Source organism: Mytilinidion resinicola (genome assembly GCF_010093595.1).
Source record: "Mytilinidion resinicola strain CBS 304.34 unplaced genomic scaffold BDZ99scaffold_4, whole genome shotgun sequence".
Lineage (NCBI taxonomy): Eukaryota > Fungi > Ascomycota > Dothideomycetes > Mytilinidiales > Mytilinidiaceae > Mytilinidion > Mytilinidion resinicola.
The window spans coordinates 2235442-2252174 of record NW_022985440.1 but is presented as its reverse complement, the minus strand read 5'-3'; the positions used below and the strand labels follow the sequence as shown (position 1 = coordinate 2252174).

The 16733-nt window shown below is 51.8% G+C and overlaps 6 protein-coding genes across 6 annotated transcripts; 4 read left to right on the top strand and 2 right to left on the bottom strand.

The window, feature by feature from the left end:
- Nucleotides 1-238: 238 nt before the first annotated feature.
- BDZ99DRAFT_517049 (uncharacterized protein) lies at nt 239-697 on the top strand (the record flags this gene model as incomplete). The annotated part of the gene is made up of 1 exon (XM_033725130.1): nt 239-697. A coding segment is annotated over one exon (459 nt), but the record flags the coding sequence as incomplete, so codon positions are not given.
- A 1453-nt stretch (nt 698-2150) lies between these two features.
- On the top strand, nt 2151-3167 carry BDZ99DRAFT_473518 (uncharacterized protein; the record flags this gene model as incomplete). Its single annotated transcript, XM_033721832.1, has 1 exon — nt 2151-3167. One exon carries the CDS (start codon nt 2151-2153, stop codon nt 3165-3167), a length of 1017 nt encoding a protein of 338 aa, XP_033581424.1.
- Nucleotides 3168-4968: 1801 nt separating this feature from the next.
- On the top strand, nt 4969-5933 carry BDZ99DRAFT_555153 (uncharacterized protein). Its single transcript, XM_033727143.1, has 2 exons — nt 4969-5189; nt 5243-5933. Exon 2 carries the CDS (start codon nt 5307-5309, stop codon nt 5682-5684), a length of 378 nt encoding a protein of 125 aa, XP_033581423.1. The 5' UTR covers nt 4969-5189; nt 5243-5306; the 3' UTR covers nt 5685-5933.
- BDZ99DRAFT_237951 (uncharacterized protein) lies at nt 5823-6708 on the top strand. The gene is made up of 2 exons (XM_033713582.1): nt 5823-5931; nt 5998-6708. The coding sequence occupies exon 2, from the start codon at nt 6190-6192 to the stop codon at nt 6544-6546; it is 357 nt and encodes a 118-aa protein (XP_033581422.1). The 5' UTR covers nt 5823-5931; nt 5998-6189; the 3' UTR covers nt 6547-6708.
- Nucleotides 6709-6982: 274 nt separating this feature from the next.
- Nucleotides 6983-9887, bottom strand: BDZ99DRAFT_437409 (DUF221-domain-containing protein; the record flags this gene model as incomplete). Its single annotated transcript, XM_033717581.1, has 2 exons — nt 6983-9232; nt 9321-9887. 2 exons carry the CDS (start codon nt 9885-9887, stop codon nt 6983-6985), a joined length of 2817 nt encoding a protein of 938 aa, XP_033581421.1.
- Nucleotides 9888-11709: 1822 nt separating this feature from the next.
- Nucleotides 11710-15849, bottom strand: BDZ99DRAFT_473515 (uncharacterized protein; the record flags this gene model as incomplete). Its single annotated transcript, XM_033721831.1, has 6 exons — nt 11710-11961; nt 12158-13132; nt 13192-13389; nt 13516-13859; nt 13922-15520; nt 15717-15849. The coding sequence occupies 6 exons, from the start codon at nt 15847-15849 to the stop codon at nt 11710-11712; spliced, it is 3501 nt and encodes a 1166-aa protein (XP_033581420.1).
- Between the last annotated feature and the right edge of the window lie 884 nt (nt 15850-16733).

Genomic DNA, 16733 nt, shown 5'->3' with positions numbered 1-16733 from the left:
TGAACCGTATGAGTTGTTGATCCTAGGTTGTAGCTGTTACAACCCGAGTCTGCAGGTACCTGCGGCTCGCGTTGCGGAAGTCCCTCAGGATATCCTCACACACCAAGAGTGGGGTGTCAGCAGCAACTGGAACAACTGCAGCGCTATCATTCGTACAGCCTACGACGAGAATCCCGATTCAGAGATCCAGAGTATCGAAGCTGGCATCCATGTCTATCGCCTCTAAAATCTGAATAGCGTTTTTGACGATATCAACAAGCATAACAAAGACTGGCGAGATATCATTCCATATATCAGCTCTCTCTACGTCCCGTTCGAGTCCTGGAGTTTCGCTGAATATGGATCTGGGCGGGGATGGATTGCAGTGATTGACGGTGAAGTAATTCGGACTGGTCGTCCGGCATTTCATTTCTTGAACCAATTCGGCGAACCTGTCCCAGCTGCCGAGCGCCGTCTACCAGCAGAACACGGCTTGATGAGCTGTGTGCTCGAAAATGCACGAACGTGGATGGACATCCCGGATCAGGGTTGGACGGCACTCGTTCAGGTCACGGACAGCATGATGGCTCCAATGGGCCTGGGCCCATCGCAGGAAGTTCGGGATGAGTTGAATCGAGTGGCGAGAGAAGAGTGGGAGGAGGCCGAAGCAGCTGAGCAGCTTGAGCAAGTTGCACTGCATGAGTCTCAGGATGGCTAAATATTACGGTACGACGTTCCATCTTGAACTCACACAAGAACATGCTTAGTAGTCGATTATCGTGTCCAACGCATGGACACTCAAAGTCAGGCTGTTTGGATGTTGCGATTACGGATCCGGGAAAGTACCTGAGAGCCTCCTGGCGGTTGCATCATAGGGGTTAATGGCTTTTCTAAGGGGACCCGATTTGGATTCAATAGATTAATACAGGGCAAAGAATACCGTCTATACGATCTTTCGGCCACGAAGCTTGACTTCTCCCATGGCTTGTCCCAGACCTTCAACCACTGTCCTTCTTATATCCCAGCAGCCTGGCCTTCGTCCTTAGAGTTGGCCTCTATCCTTTTAATAACGCCCTTGGTATAGGTCGCGAAGGTCTTACTCCACGTGTTCCTCCACCCCAATTAGTACTAACCAACACACTTTGCTCATTCACCTAAGGTACAACGTGACTTGTGTGACATTACCACAACTCCGACGACGTGTCCGATTCAGTGAACAGAGCGATTCACATGCTAGTCATGTTCACATGCTAGTCCTATAAAGTGAAAAAAACACTCTAGACGCATATCAATTGTAGGTGCTCTAGAACCGTAAGCTTTCGGTAGTAGTTTTCGACAGTAAGAGAGAGGTTGATTCAGCCCTGATCTGTGATGTCTGAGACATTGGTGTTTCTACGCGTGCCGTTTCCCGAGTTATTAAAGTCGAAGCGGATTCTGGTCTCAAAGAGGACACTGCTGCGTTCATATGCTTTATATCATTGAGCCACCACAGACGGTTGCATCGTATTATCAGAAAGCCAGCTCTTTTCACAATAATTCGACTGTTGAGGAAGCTCATATCTAGAGAAAAGCAGAATCGTGGTGTCTTTTCTCTAACGCAGAACCCAATCTCAAACCAAGCAAAGTAACAAGCCGCATTTACGCTGTCCTCTGTCACTTAAACGGCCCCCTAATAATATCACCATTCTCCAAAACTCTACTCTCCTTGGGACTATATAAAAGGTTCACCAACGCGGCCGGACGTGGTTGAAATGTTCTGCACAATGCGTGTCCGTTCTCCCGCGAGTGAATTTGTATACAACGTCGGTGGGAAGCGATTGAGGCTTGTGTCCTAGGACGAGGTGAAAGTACCAATGATTCTCCTATATCAGTATGGGCGCCTCTTTCATTAATACAACTTACCGTGTAGTCTCTCTAACACAACCACCCACTCCCATCCCCAGCTTCAATTCGCAGTCAAGATTTCATACAAATCTCCCTTGCCATCAACCCACTCGAGTTTCCGAACCAACTTTCGCCCCACCACCACCACCACCCCCTAATCCTCTACCTGGTACCTCGTTTTGTTCAAATCTCCCTCTTCACGATGTCTCAATCCGGTCTACTCAACCTCCCAACCGAGCTTCGACAAGAAATCACCAGACTGACCATTACGGATTACGGTCATCTCAATGCCAACCCCAGAAGGATTCGAGGTAGCAAGCCCATTGTGGGGAGTCTGTACCCTTCTCAACAAAGATCTCGATGCCGTGCTCAAAAGCTGGGTTCCAGACCCCCGAGATAGGTCTATCTTCAAGCCTATCACTTCCCCAACAAGCATTCGCGAGCTAGTCACTCTGAATGAGCACTTCAGAACGGTTGCCCATGCCTCAGGCCGCGCCTGGCCCGATATCGAGGAATTCACTCTGCAAATCTTCAGTGGCCGAATACCGAAATTGAACAGATATACCAACGACGACGTGTGGGAGACGATCGCAACTCTTATTGATACTCAATGGGACGATGGTTTCGGCGACATCCCTCCGTTCGTCAAGCATCTCAGGCTCGATCTGACGCCTCCGCCTGCCGCAGTCGAATACCTGAACAAGTGGGATGAAACAGCCGAGAACATTAATTGCTCGAGTGCTAAACTAGGACACCCTCTCCGCGGCCACGAAGCCATTCCCGGTTCCCATTATCGCCAGAAGTTTTGGATTTACGTGTTCCACGTGGCTGAGGATCTGGTTTTAGGTATCCTTGAGAGCCGGAAGGACGATCGTCAAGACCTCCAAGAGTTGTGGGTATTCCCAAGTGGCATGCACGTCGGCGACCTGACGATTGAAGTTGTGGGAGAGCTCCCGATGAGCCAGGCGGACGCACTTGTTCAAATGCGCGGTACCGAGATCTACTGGCAGAGTATTTGCTCTCAGCATTGGAACGGCGTCTTCATAAGGTTCAGTGAGAACCTCATCGCTGCGTCCAAATCTATCTTCGAGGAATCTATCCGACCATTCAAAGAGGCTCGGCAAGCGCGTATGGCGGAGGTATTGACGGAGGTGAAAAAAGTAGCAGAAGAACTTCTCGCTAAAAGCTGCGCAACACTAGCAGAACAGGTAGTGGTTAAGCTGGGACTTTCAAAGAATCAGGGTGAGAACCTGCGCAAACCGTTCAAGCGAAACGCTGGAGAGATTTGCGGAGGTGATCAGTAGTCGACTGGGGATGCCTCGGGACAAGGAGCGAGGAAGAGTCGGTTCAAGACGATTTGCCACCGCTCGTGACGTGTCAGTGTACTATTGTGGATCTGGAAACAATGGGTCACTAGTTCAATCTGGGTAAACCTCTCTGACACCGTCTGATGTGGCTCGGTTAGGTTTCAGATCTGTCAAAAGGACAGATTTGAAAACTCCTTGAGGGGCGAAAGCATGTTAAGTCACCACAAGCAGTGGCAGAAAGCTTTAAGCGAACTTGTGTCCTGGTGTCGGGGGCGAGAAAATGTGAAAGGCTGATCAAATTCTTGTCTTTAATAGAAATTATCCGTTATAAAAACTAAAAATATACTGAAGCACCGTGAGTAACAACAAACAGCTTTTGAAGTCTTGATCAAAGCTGACCTAGGATTGGATCTTGGGCTGCCGTGCTAGACGTCGGGAAGTGGCACATCTCAGTTCTAAAATTTTGTAAGTATATTAACGGTCGAAATTTAACTAGTTGGCTCCTACATGTAATCAATATCTTTTCAGACCCCTCTAAGTATTCTAAACCGTGGTCGAAAAGTGCCATAATCATTCATTTCATGTTTTTAGAATACACTGTATATGTCCCGCCTATGTTTATGGGAACTTCTGCGATCACTCTTTATCCGCCGACTCTCCAGAAGCAGAATTTGCTGTCGGTCTCCATGTCAACACTCTGCGGAGGCCAGATTTCATGCTACTCATAGTATCCGATCGATGGAGCCTGGGCTGAAAACCTAGGATTGCGGGGTCGGGGTGAAGGCCGTCATCGCGGTGTGCTTCACGAGTCAGAAACGGTCTATCTTACAGCTTCTATCAGATAGGAATCCAACCTCGCTGGTAATCCTCAGGCGTTATCCAGGTCAAGGTAGCGAGAGACCACACTCTTCGCTCCCGTTTCGAATCTTCTGAAGCGCTGACGAGAGCCTCAGATTCCTAGTATTGTGCTGTAGAGTTGTATATGGGGTCGCCGAATCCCTCTGGTGGAGGTACGCCAGGCTTCTGGTTCCTGCGGCTTCTTCGTCGTTCCATAAGCCTTATCTCGTCTTTTAGGGCTTGCTCCCTTTTTTTCTTCTTCGGCACCCGACCTCCGTTCGTAGAGAGGCATGTTGAAGTGTATGGTGAAGAGATGTTGCTTGTGGTGTGATTCGGAATGTCAGTCTCTCAGCTGGGGGTGGCTCCCTTTTTGAATGCGGGCGGGCTGGCGTGTAGACAATATTTGAGTGGCAGGTTGGTCTTTTGTGCCACGTGTTGCGTCAGTCAGCATAGCCCGGGGCTGTGCTGTCTTGTTGAATCATAAAGTTTTTAATTGCCTGGTTTTGATGGAAGGGGCAGTAGGTGAGTTAGCTGACTCCAAATAGCAAACGACTTCGGGATAAGTAAACCATGGCTATCGAAAACGACGTTTTCCATTGCCACGTTCGTATAGTTCAGTGATTCCAGAATCAAGGCCGTGTTACGGACAGCGGAGAGGCTTGCCACTCACGTCTCCCAACACTAGCTTCTGAGCACCAGCTGCTCTAAGAGGGTGGCGCCCCGCCCAACGCGGTGTTATCAGAAAGTGGCATTGCCTTTCCCTGCCACTCTTAACCGCGATGATGTGCAACGTCTTTCTCTCGGCCCCTATTCTTCATCTCTCAGCCTTCCGTTCTCGACATCACTGCACACAATTCGCCATCCTGATCTACCGCCTCTTGCTGTACCCCGCCGAAAATCATGGCTTATGCCGTGTGCCGGCTTTCCAACTTAAAGATCATGCCGATTGTCCTAGCCCATTACCGGCGCTTGATCTTGCACCTCAACACGAGCCTCTAATGCGCCGAAGTCATTCGAACCACCAGCTTACTTCGTTCCTATATGACGCACAAGATGAAGGAATCAGAACGACTACGACTTCCCACATGCTCATTTAGCGCCCGGTGCTCAGATGAGTAGACACCTGAGCACATGGGTAACGAGTAACACCTTGAGCAATCATGTGCTTGCGCAGCGCAGTTCGTGAGTTGTCGCGGCGGGAAGTACATACAAAGCGACACAGCTGAGAGTTCAAGTACAATGCTCACTGGTGACCTTTCGAAGAGCCAAAACCAATGATTCAGCCTTGTGGGCTGCACAATGCTGATGGTCCAGAGTGTTGCCGCCTTTACTGACTGTGCGCCGGATCTGAACCCAAGGCGCTTAGGTTATCGATCACGTAGTCTGATATGGAGAGGTGTAGCCCCTAGAATGAAAGTTGAAACCAGAGATATCTTTCAGCATAGACAGTCCATCCAAATCGAGCGGAAATGGCCACTCCCCTCAGCTATCCAGATTACAGTCCCAGAATTTCATGAGAAGACTGCGCAGCAACAACCGCCTCCAACAGAACGGCCAAAGTTTCGCCGGATATTCAGGAGGGAGCCGTTCAAGGAACCCAAGTATGATATGAAACAGGAACATCCTGCCAGATATCTTGGCTACCGCATATTCTCCAGATGGGTTGCCTCGGACTAGACCTACTTCATTGTCCGGAAGTTCCCAACGCTCAATGTTCAAGTAGCTCTCGCTTTACAAGATAGGGTTGTGCAATTGGAAGAGGAGTTGAACAAGTTGGATCAAGACTGTATTAAACAATATTCTCAGTATGGAGATAGCAACGATTCCGACGCAGACCTGATACATAACGGGACCTTCCGAGAAGATGAGAGTACCGCCAGGGTTGAGCTGGTCGATAAGATCGCTCAAGCGCTTGAGCGTTATAGTGAGTAGAATGGACACTCTTCCCAGTCAATTGATACCAGTCCGCGATAGATGACCTATTGCGCAGATCGCTTCGTGAACTCTTACGCCTAACTATCACGACAGCCTCTCGCGCGAAAAGACGACATCGACAACGTTGCGGCCTGGTTTGATAACCACATCATTGCAATCGACATACGAGAGTGGGACTACATCACCCACCGTGAAGAGCTTATTGCTGTGCAACCCAACTCGCTCCTGGTTTCGTGGCATCCTAGAAATGACACGCTTCCTCAAAATACCATGGTTGAAGCCATGCTTTCTACGCACCCCACTTGACGACAAAATCATCAACGATGGCCGCGGATATTGGCAGAATGACCGCAATTTGGAGGCTTTCTCGTTTTGGGTCATCGCATTCGTTGGACTAGGCATGCTCGTGGGCCCGATATGGATACTTGCATTTATTGTGGACCCTTTGAAGCGTCTTGGTGTGATTACGGGGTTCATTGCACTGTTTTTCATTCTTGTGGCTGTGGCAACAACGGCAAAAGTCTCGGAAGCGTTGGCATCGGCGGCGGCCTATTCGGCTGTGTTGATGGTGTTCATGCAGATAGGGACGATTAGGGCTCATTAGCACAGAATAGCCTCGTTATCCAAGCCGCAACCACTCCTCATACCAGCCCTGATTTCCAGCTCTTAACCACTCCACTCGAACCCATCCCCTAAATCAATACCTCATCTTCCTCCATCCCCATTCCCACATCCCTATCAGCCAGCATTCACGCACTTCACCATCCCCAAAAGCACACACACGCACCCACATGATCAAAGCCCTCTTGAGCTACTCGATTGATCCAACGCTACTTCGAAATCTAACCACCGATGCAAGCACAATCGCTAGGTGGATGTACGCTCAAATGATTACCAACCCGCCGCTCGATGTCGAGTCCCATATAGCAAAACGCCGCATGCAATGCCAACCCCATTCTCCGCTCCGCTTTACGCAAGAGCCCACCATATGCAACAAAAGAAAGTGTCTAGTTTTCATGAACCGTCGTAAACCCCCTACCTCAGAACTGCCGTCCCCGGAAATACTCCCCCGCCTCCCCATCCTCCCCGGGCGTCCCCCGCTCATACGGCGTCCCCCTCCCCATCGGCGCCGCACCCCCGAGCAAGGCCGTCTCATCCCGCACCTGATACAGCCCATACTGCCCGGCCCCAGCCACCGGCACATTCTCAAATCCCCTGTGCCCGCGCTCCGGGCTGGGGCTATACTCCCTCAACGCGCTCGGCGTCGAGTGATAGCCCTTCGGATACTGCACGCCCACGTCCTCCGCATACGTGCGCTCCGAATCGCGGCTCTCGCTCCGCCCCCTCTCGCTCCCGCCAAATTGCGACAGCGAGCCCGGCGTCCCGGGCCTGATGACATCCGCCGAGCGGCCGTACGCCTCGCCGCCGCCGCCGTGCTCCTCGCTGAACTCGGGGCGGTCCTTGAAGTTCTCAAAGTCGAGCTCGGTCTCTTTCACAATCTCAAACGGCGCCGTGGCGGCGGCGGCGGCGGGCGCGGCTTTCCCCGGCCGCTCGTGCGACATGCGCTTCATGGCGTAGACGTCACTGTAGCCGCTGACGTCCTGGCCGTCGTCGTGCAGGCGACCTTTGTAGAGTTCCGCGAGCAGGTGCTGGCTCTTCTCGTGCACCATGGGCACGATGAGCTTCTTGTACAGGGCCGGGTTGCCGAAGCGCACGCCGACGCGGTCGCGGCGGCGGGATTCCTTGTCGACGGGCAGCGCGGCCTCGACGCCCTTGTGCGACTCGCCTTTGGTGTAGAAGGCGAGCTGGTCGTCGAAGGTGCGCTTGCAGTAGATCTTGAAGCCGAGCAGCATGAGCGGCAGCGGGATCATGGCGGCGAGCATCTGCCAGCGGTAGGGGTCGCCGTGGGAGACGACCATGAGCACGACGACTAGGTTGGAGAAGAAGGCGGTGAAGAGCATGCGGTTGAAGAGGACGCGCCAGAAGAGGCCGCCGGATTCGGTCTTGGTGACGAAGACGTACATGAGGAGGTACTTCTTCCAGTAGGCGTCGATGCAGAAATAGAGCGCCGTGACGAGGAGAACGACGGGCTGGATGGGCGCGAAGGCGAGGGTGACGGTCGAGTAAAAGAGAAAGTAGTTGTAGTAGCTGGCGTAGTCGAAGGGGGGAGGCGCGGTCTGCGTGATGAAGTCGCGAGGAGTTGGGCTGCCAAACTTCCTCCTGAACGAGCCCCAGGCGAGATTGGCAACTTGGGCCAAGTCGATGGCCGCACCGAGATTGCGTTGGAGAAGCCATGTAATCCAGAAGGGGGAAACACTGCACAGAGCAACCAGTGTGTTGACGAGTGGGTGCAGTTCTTGGAAGGCATCCATGACTGACTTGTTCTCCTTATTAGTCTTCTCTATGACGCCTCCGATGAAAGCCCACAAAGCCGAGAAGAGGGAGAAAACGAGCAGATTATTAAAGACGAAGAAGGAGTACAACTTATTGATAACATGGCGTTCTCGGGAGGTTTTGGTCACATCTCCAGCCTGTATGGACAGGCGTCGAAAAATTGACGGCAGGAGATAGTAAAACAGGGACGTGATCGCCGGAGATGCCACACCCTGCACGACTGCCCAAAAATTGGGGTTTTGCTCTAGTTGCGTCTTAAAACCATGCCAAACATTTCCTAGATTTGACAGATTCGTTAAAAAGACCGCAATCAGAGCGTTGGGTGCCATCCAAGCAAGGGTAAGCAAGGTAATCCAAACATTGTTGATAAGCCGTCGCCATCTTCGAGTCTTGGGATCTAGGGGTAGATTCTTCCAGATGATATCGTTCGGCCTAGGAGCGAGCCTGATGGTAGTTCCCTGAGGGTGCTTCCTCTTGGCTAGGTAGGCGAGGCTATGGGCGGACTCGATGCTCTCATAGCTTGCAAAACCATATGGCATGGCATCGCGCCGATCCACAGACTCGCGCACAGTCCGGATTTCTCTCTCTAGCCTCTCAATTCGCTTGGCGAGATACTCAATCGCATCCACCTTAGTATTCTTGTCCACGTATGCTTCGTCCTTCTTGGATGGCTTGCACGTCGGTCGTGTCGCTGGGAGCTTGTTGGGATTCTTGAGGTATTTGGCCAGAACCTTCTCTAGCTTCATGACAATTTCTTCGTGTTCCTCGATCATATTAGGCAAGTCCTTGACGTTGCGTCCGATAGCAGCTCGAGGGACCTCGGGGGTTGTCTTGAGGTCATCGGTGATCCTGACGATTCCTTCGTCGGTTCGTAGGCTTTTTGGGATGTCGGTGACCTATGAAGAGTTAGCGTGGGGCCTTCGAAAGCAGAGTGTCGGCCAAAAGACACGACGACAAAAATTTAATCGCTTTTGGGGAAGGTACCATCAGTGTCCGCGACGACAAGCTAGTCTGGTATTCCGGACTGTCGAGGTATGCCCGCCTTAGCCTCGTTACCGCCTTGTAGTTCCTCCACAGGAAATACATGACCACGGTGTTGAAAGCATAAGCACAGCCGACAAAGGCCCAGAAGATGCCGCCATACATGTACTGTGGCGTCATCTTCATCAAGCCTTCGACACTCCAGCCACTGGTGTTGTACATCTGCTTCCCGCCAACCACATTGACAGGTATGAGGATACCGCAGCCGACGAGCGACAATACGAGGAAGATGTTCCTGCACATGTTTGTAAAGCGGAGGAAAATGGTCGCATCAAGCCCGATCTTCTCCACCAAAACATCCTCTTTCATGGCGAGAGGCCCAATCCATGCTAAAGGGGAAGGGCCAAGCTCTGGAGGCTTGTGTTTTGCATCGGCAAAGCGGAGACGGGGCGCGTAGACGACCGAATTGAAGGGTCGGAGGAAGCAGAAGGCGAGGGCAATGAGAGCGGACACGCCTAAGGAGGTCGCGAGGGCGACGAGGACGGATTTGGAGGTAAGCTGTATGTTCATTCCTACGTCAGCCAGATCACTAGCAAGAAAACAGACGGTAACGTGCCTGGCTAGCAAAGGGATTGGACATGAGCCGCAGGAACTCGTCCTTTGGATCATCGTCCCGCCGGAGGAGCGTGCCAGCTAAGCTGGACGCCATAGTAGCGACTGTTGTGTGTATATGGATGCCCCAAGTGGCAGACGATAGGCAATCGGCCGATTGAGTGTGTATGCGGCCGCGAGGGCAGGATTCCCGAGCAGCGAACGGCGGTGGAAAAGATCTGAGGCCGGTCTAATCAATAGATCTCGGCGCACCAGACGTATTAAATCGGGAGAGAGTAAACGAGAGAAAAGGGAACAAAGAAAAAAAGGCGTGTACAAAGAAGGCCCAGGAGGAAGAGGGTGGGCGCGCACAAAGAGTGAAAGGGTCGCGGAGTCGGTGGTGTTGAGACAATGGAGGTCGAATTGCTGGGCAGTCTGGCGCATCTTCACTGGCTGCCGGGCGCGCGTCACCGAGCAGTTGGCGCCGCACCGTGAGCCGAGCCGGGGGTCGAGAGCGTATTTTTAGCTGCGAGGGACCAACCCGCGCCGAAAACTCGCCCTAGTTTGCAGAGACGGTGCAGAGACGGTGCAGAGACGGTGCAGACGCGGTGGCGACCTTCGTATCGCATTTTACCGCCGGCCCGACCGCCATGGAACCGCACCGTCGCCCACCAGAGCAGCGCCGATAATCGTTCCACTCGAACAGCCCGCTGGTGGCTGGTGTTCAGATCCCGTGAGCGGCGCTGGACCGCCATGGCGGTTCTGTGGCGCCTGGCCCGTCATCAGGGGCCACGTCTTCACATGATGAAACGTCTGGCGCGTCGTTTCATCTGATTGCTCAACCACTCACGTGTCTGGAATGCAATTCTCACCATGTATTTCTCACATTGCGTTTCCTGGCGTATGAACCTTCTCAGTCTGCCTTGATTCCAAAGTTGTTCTTATATGGTGGGTTCCTTTCGACCCAAACTTGGAAGGGGACATATTGGTTCTGTTTTGTCTTGGGATTTTTTTCAATTCTTCGCATGTGCTCAGGAATGAGGATCAGTACTCAGCTCCAGTTGGCGCGTGGACACATCTGACTCTCGACATCTCGCTCTGGGCACGAATTCAACAACCATTTCCCTATTTCATCGCTCTCGCTTGCTTTTAAAATTAGCCACCTAGTATTTAGTCATCGCCTTCCTTAACGTTGCCGACTGCGCCACACTCATACGCTGGCAGCTCAACGCGTTTAGCTATCAGAATCAAGATAGGGAGCTCAAAGTTCTTGAAAATGTTTGAGGGTCTAAGTCAATATTCAAGCGACATCCGTGAATCGTATTATATTCCTCCCTCTCCCTTCCCTCAAACATGCTTACAAACCCCTAACCCTCCATCCTCAAAGCACCCAAACCCCAACGCGGCCCAAACCAACCTCCTTTAAGCGATTAGCGTATCAAACGCATGGATATTCGAGATCGGGCCGGTTAGGCGTTGCGGTTGCGGACCTAGAAAAGTAGCTGAGGGCCTTCAGACGCCGGTATCGCCGAGTCAAAACAGAGGGAGGCACTCTTTAATTCGCGGATATAGTACATCAACATGACGTGTATTTCGCGCGATTAGCGTCTCTGACGCATGAGACTTGAAATCAGGCCGTTTAGCTGTTGCGATTGCGGATCCAGAAAAGTAGCCGAAGGCCTTCAGATGCCGGCATCGCGTGGTCAAAACGGAAGTAGGTGCTTCTACTAGCCAGGCCCCTCCTCACAAACAGCCCCGTCCGGCCCATATCTCGTGGCCGAGACTTGCTGGACTGTTGAAACTACGCTGCATCGGCTGGTAGCTGGCGCTGATAGCGCAACTTGCATGGATGCAAGAGCAAGAGATGTGCTAGCAAACTCAAACAGCATGCCAGTGGCCATTCGTGCCACGTGCTGAGTAATAGACTAGTGGGGAGTTTCCTACAACCACCCTGGTGGGCTTCAAAGCGAAGGCTTGCTGACGCGCAGACGCTATTGTCCGATGATCCTCTACGGGAAGGAGGACAGGGGAATCCAACGTCTGGTTCCAGGAGCTGCGAAACAGTCATCGCTAAGTAGGCTTACAGCTACGGACTGCCCACAACTTTAACGTGCAGCAGTGGAATGGAAGAGTGTCTTTTCAACACGTCTAGTAGCAATTAGCGTTACGATTCTAATTCCCTCGGATTAGCCCACGGGCACGTACTCAGCAAGCTCAAAGAAACACAGAAGACAGGGCTACAAACTCACCGGATTCGTGTGCTCAATACCATTCCAACTCCCCATGTCCCAAGCACCAACCGAACACCAGGGCTTCGTCTGGTCCGTCATGGAGAAGTCCCAGTGCGTGTCTCCAGCACCAATCGTCACAAGCCGCTTATTCCACGTGTGCTCGGCGTACGATGGTTGAGGAACATACAAGCGGCCGCGGAGTAGACTATTCCCAAGCCCTGCGCGTTTCCTCCTCTTCGGCACATCCGTGGAGAAGGTGACGGTGACGTCGTAAGGAAGCTTGCTATCGGCCATGGGCGCTGTCACGCTGTTGCCCCATGGCACGCTGCCGGAGTCGAACGTGTAAAGCTGTGTGCCTTGACCGTCGTAGATTTGGAGGGAGCTGTAGACCGGCGCCAGCCAGGGTTCGTCGGTGCCAAACCACTCTTTGATGTGGATCTTGCAGTTCCCTGGCGCGAATGGCGGTGGCGGTTGGGTGTTTGTTGTACCGGGCGATGACGGTGCGCTTTGAGCAGCAGATGATGGCGGAGGAGACGTGGAAAGCGTCTGTGGACATTGCGAAGCTGGTGGTTGGGTTGAATATCCGCAATCCGTAACCGTTGTCCCGGCTGTCGTTGAAGTCAAAAGAGGTGCCGGTGTCCCTCCGCAGTTGCAATAGTCCGCGGTGCACATGGCCCCTCCTCCAAGGTCACTTGCAATCATATAGGCGCAAGCTGGGACACCTCCTTGTCCCGGGACTGCCGCTGACGACGTAATCATTGCGGTCAAAGTTGAAGTTGGAAGCGAAGCGGAAGTTGTAGTTTGACTAGCAGTCGAGCTCGCACTCGCTTTAACGAAAGACTCCATGTCGCTGATGATAACAGACCACATTGAAGCCTGATTTGGAGGAGATATCTCTGAAGAAACCGTAGTCGAAGTCGTTTGAATCGAAGTAGTCGCCCGCGTAGAGGTAACGAATGAAGACAAGGTGCTTGCAGAAGTGGGCATCGAGTTCTGTAAGAGCAATTAGCGAAGCTGAATTGAGAGGGGAACCAAATGTCCCTGTGACTTACCGAAATATTACACGCAAGTGACTCATCTCTTTTGCGGTGAGGAACAAGCTGGGACAGAGAGGCTGGCCATGTTTTTTCGAGGATTGGGTTCGGGTTGTCTTCTAACCAGATCTGGTAAGCTGCCCACTGCTGAGCTGGGCGCCCATCGCAAGTGTCAAATAAAACTTCGTATGGATCATACTGAAAGAGGACTTTGCCCTGAGGCCAAGAGAATCCAACGGGGTTTGCTGGGTCTACAATGGCCGGGTTTGGTCCCAGCCGGGCGTTATAAGACACAACTTGCCACCGCGGCGGATCGTCAGGCGTCGGGCTCGATTCTCACACAAATATTTCACGGATTTTGGTGACTATCTGCCCGACTTGACCGGGATATGCTAGGTCGGCTGGTTCAGCAAACGCAACCTTTCTTCGCGGAGCAACGATGGTCACGTGAGGATCGTATTGCCGGTCAAATCGCGCTCCAGGGGCGGACAAAAGATGCAGCCCGTCGGTTTTTTGTCCATTGAAGACGAAGCCCCACTCCAATCTATTGAGAACGTCATTTTCAAATTGCTTTTGATCAAAAGCGTATTGGGCAGGGGTAATCTCGTTTCCGTCCGCATCGTGAGTGGCTGGTATTATCACCTTGGTGAATGCTGGAGCTTCCCAAAAGTGTGATATCCAGACGCCTATACCAACGTTAGAGAGTTCTTTAAATTTAGTATTTAACACTTGAGTCTTTTGTGTTCACCTTGCTGCGACGTAACAATAACTGATGTGCAACCGTACAGGTTGATCACTCCCATTCTTCCTCGATTCCCTGAAAGTAGGCTCGTCAAAGCAGACGGCACGCCAATATTGCCATTACCAGAAGGATTAGGAATGCTAGGATGAGGAACAAGTATGGCTTGTCTCAATTCGTTATAAAGGTACTGTGCTTGATCGATTCCCGGGACAGGCAAAGTATGCGCGGTCAAGTTTGCAACCAGTGAAGGACTTGAGCGTTTTGCACTGCTGGACTTTACCCTAGTCTGATCATCGGAGGCATGGTTGTCGAGATCTATTGAAGGAATTTGGAAAGTTTGCAGTCTTGAAGAGGCGGTAAGAACCGAGCGTTTGTAGAGTTCAGAACCTATTGGCAACGCTGTAACGGTACTTGGGGTAATATATGCCATAGATAGAGAATCTGTTAAACAGTCCTGGCATCCTTCGACTGGACCGGGAGGGGGCGCTAAGTCATTGGATAAGCACTCGGCAGAGTTTGCGTCGCAAAGAAATGGCTGGCTCGACGGGGTTATGGTGACTATAGAGGAGGAAATGGTGGGCGAAACGCTTGTGCAGCCTTCGACAATGACGGCGGAGCAGGTACGACTACAGGCTTTTCCGCGGTTGACATTTTGGGTGTATGTGGATGCTGTTGTAGTACACACCGCATTGCAGTTGGTGACAGTCTGAGTTCTTGTGTAGGAAAAGCTTGATGATGTAGTCGAAAGACTTGATGAAGCAGGGTCAGTTGTCGATTCAGACTCGTCGCCAGGGTCGTCCTTCAAAGCTTCTACTTCCGGCTTCAGATTCTCTAATTGTGATTCAACCGATTTAATGGCGTCTGTCAATTCGGCCTCTGTCCCCACGGTGCCTTTTTTGATCGCATTGCTGATGTCTTCTACTCCTTCCGTCACGCAGCTGACAGCATCGGCAATTGTGTTGAACAAATCACCAAGTATTGATCTGCCATACAAGTCTCTTCGAGTCTTTCCTCCACATCCACCGCCTCCAGACTTGCCTCCTGCGCCTGGGGGACGTCCTGGAAGGCTGGCGAGAAGAGCCGCACCGAATGGTAGGACCCCTTCGATGGCCTTGGTAACATCATTCACCTCGGATGACTGCGGATTGTCTATCCAACGCTCGATCAGAGGGTACAGAGCTGAAATTTGGCCGGAGAACACGCTTGCGCTCGCCCATGCGGCGGTTCCGGTTGGGTTGAGTATGTTCGTGACCGGCGATGGCAGGGCTACAGGAGTAGTAAACGCGCCACCAAGCAGGACAGGGACAAGGACAGCCTTGCCTGATATAGTCGATGTAATTGTTTGGACTACCGGTCCGTTATTGGGGGCCCCAGTGATGAATGAAAGCGTGGAACTGGCAGTGATCGTTGCCGGGTTTGAAAACGAACCACTCTTAACACCAGATGAGGACGTGTCTTTGAAGCTGCTCGCTGTGCCAAGGGGCTTTGGAAAAGACGTGGGCAACGGGCTCGCAAACTGTGTATTATCCACGGATTGGGAGGAAAGGTCCGAAGATGAAGTGGTCGATTGTGAAAATACAGATTCTGTGTCGCTTGTGTAAACTCCTGTCCTTGCATTAGCAATTGTTGATGTTATGGACGACGAATCCACGTAAGCTAAGCTGGTGGTACCTCCTTGCGATGCAGTTCCTAAAGGAGGACGCGGAAGAAACCCATCGAATGTAGAGTTCTGAAATGGCGGACTTCTAGAATGAAAGGATGACATTTGAGATGGAATTCCGGTGGACCCTAGTTGTCCCACCTGCCCTGAGCTTTGGAACGGCAAGGTTAACACAGGGAGATCCTTCGGTGGCGAGCTTCATAGGCCCGGCGAAGGCATTGTTAGAGCTGAGAACCAGTAGAAGCAAGGCAGGCCTGAGATAGATGAGCTCCATTTCTTGAGTCGAAGGACAGAACGAGTAATCTTGAATCTAGCAAAATTAGAGGAAGTATATAGACGATTATGGAATGAAGGCAGCAGATTGTAATGAAATGGGAAAGTGAGCGTGAGAGTAGTAGAGCGAGCGGGAGAAAAGTAGAGTGAGCGGGAGAAAAGTAGAGCGAGTGGGAGAAAAGTAGAGCGAGCGGGAAAAAAGTAGAAGGAGCGTGAGAGAAGTAGAGTGAGCTTGGTAGGTTGCAGAGCATATCAGCTTGGGGAAGGCATATTTATGTGAAGCTCACCGCAAACGGCACCACCCATACTTCAGCCTCATCCTAAGCGCGTTCTTCAGGAGATCTATTAAGATAGCCGCTAAGATCATTTTAACCTATGGGGCGGCGAGAAAATGAGCAACGCCATTTGAAACATCTACATACCGACCGGACCTTTGCCGCCCATAACAGACCCCGGAACGAGGCATAGACAGTGGCACCTAAGGCACAGCCGGCTCTGCATCAAACAAGACTTCCCCAAATGGGTTCGAGGCGTGGCCGCCACGGCATGCGAGAAGAGCATTATCCCTGGGGCAAAGTGGAGTAATGAAGCAATGAAGCAGTAGAATTAGCTTCTTCTTTGACGGGATCTGAGGCTCGACGGTCTAATAGCCTCGGAATACATATCGTGCATAGCATCAAGCTGTCTCAGGGTCGATATATTGTTGCTAAGCATCATCCAAAGGCTGCAGAAATTCCGAAAACAACGCGACTCCAAGGAGCTTGGTGTTTGACTTCGAAAATTGATCCACTGGATAGCATCGAAACGGAAGCGGCACAGGATCCAACATCTGTGCCTCATGGTAATCTATCAAAGCGCCTTGGAGGCGAGTAGAATATCTGTAGG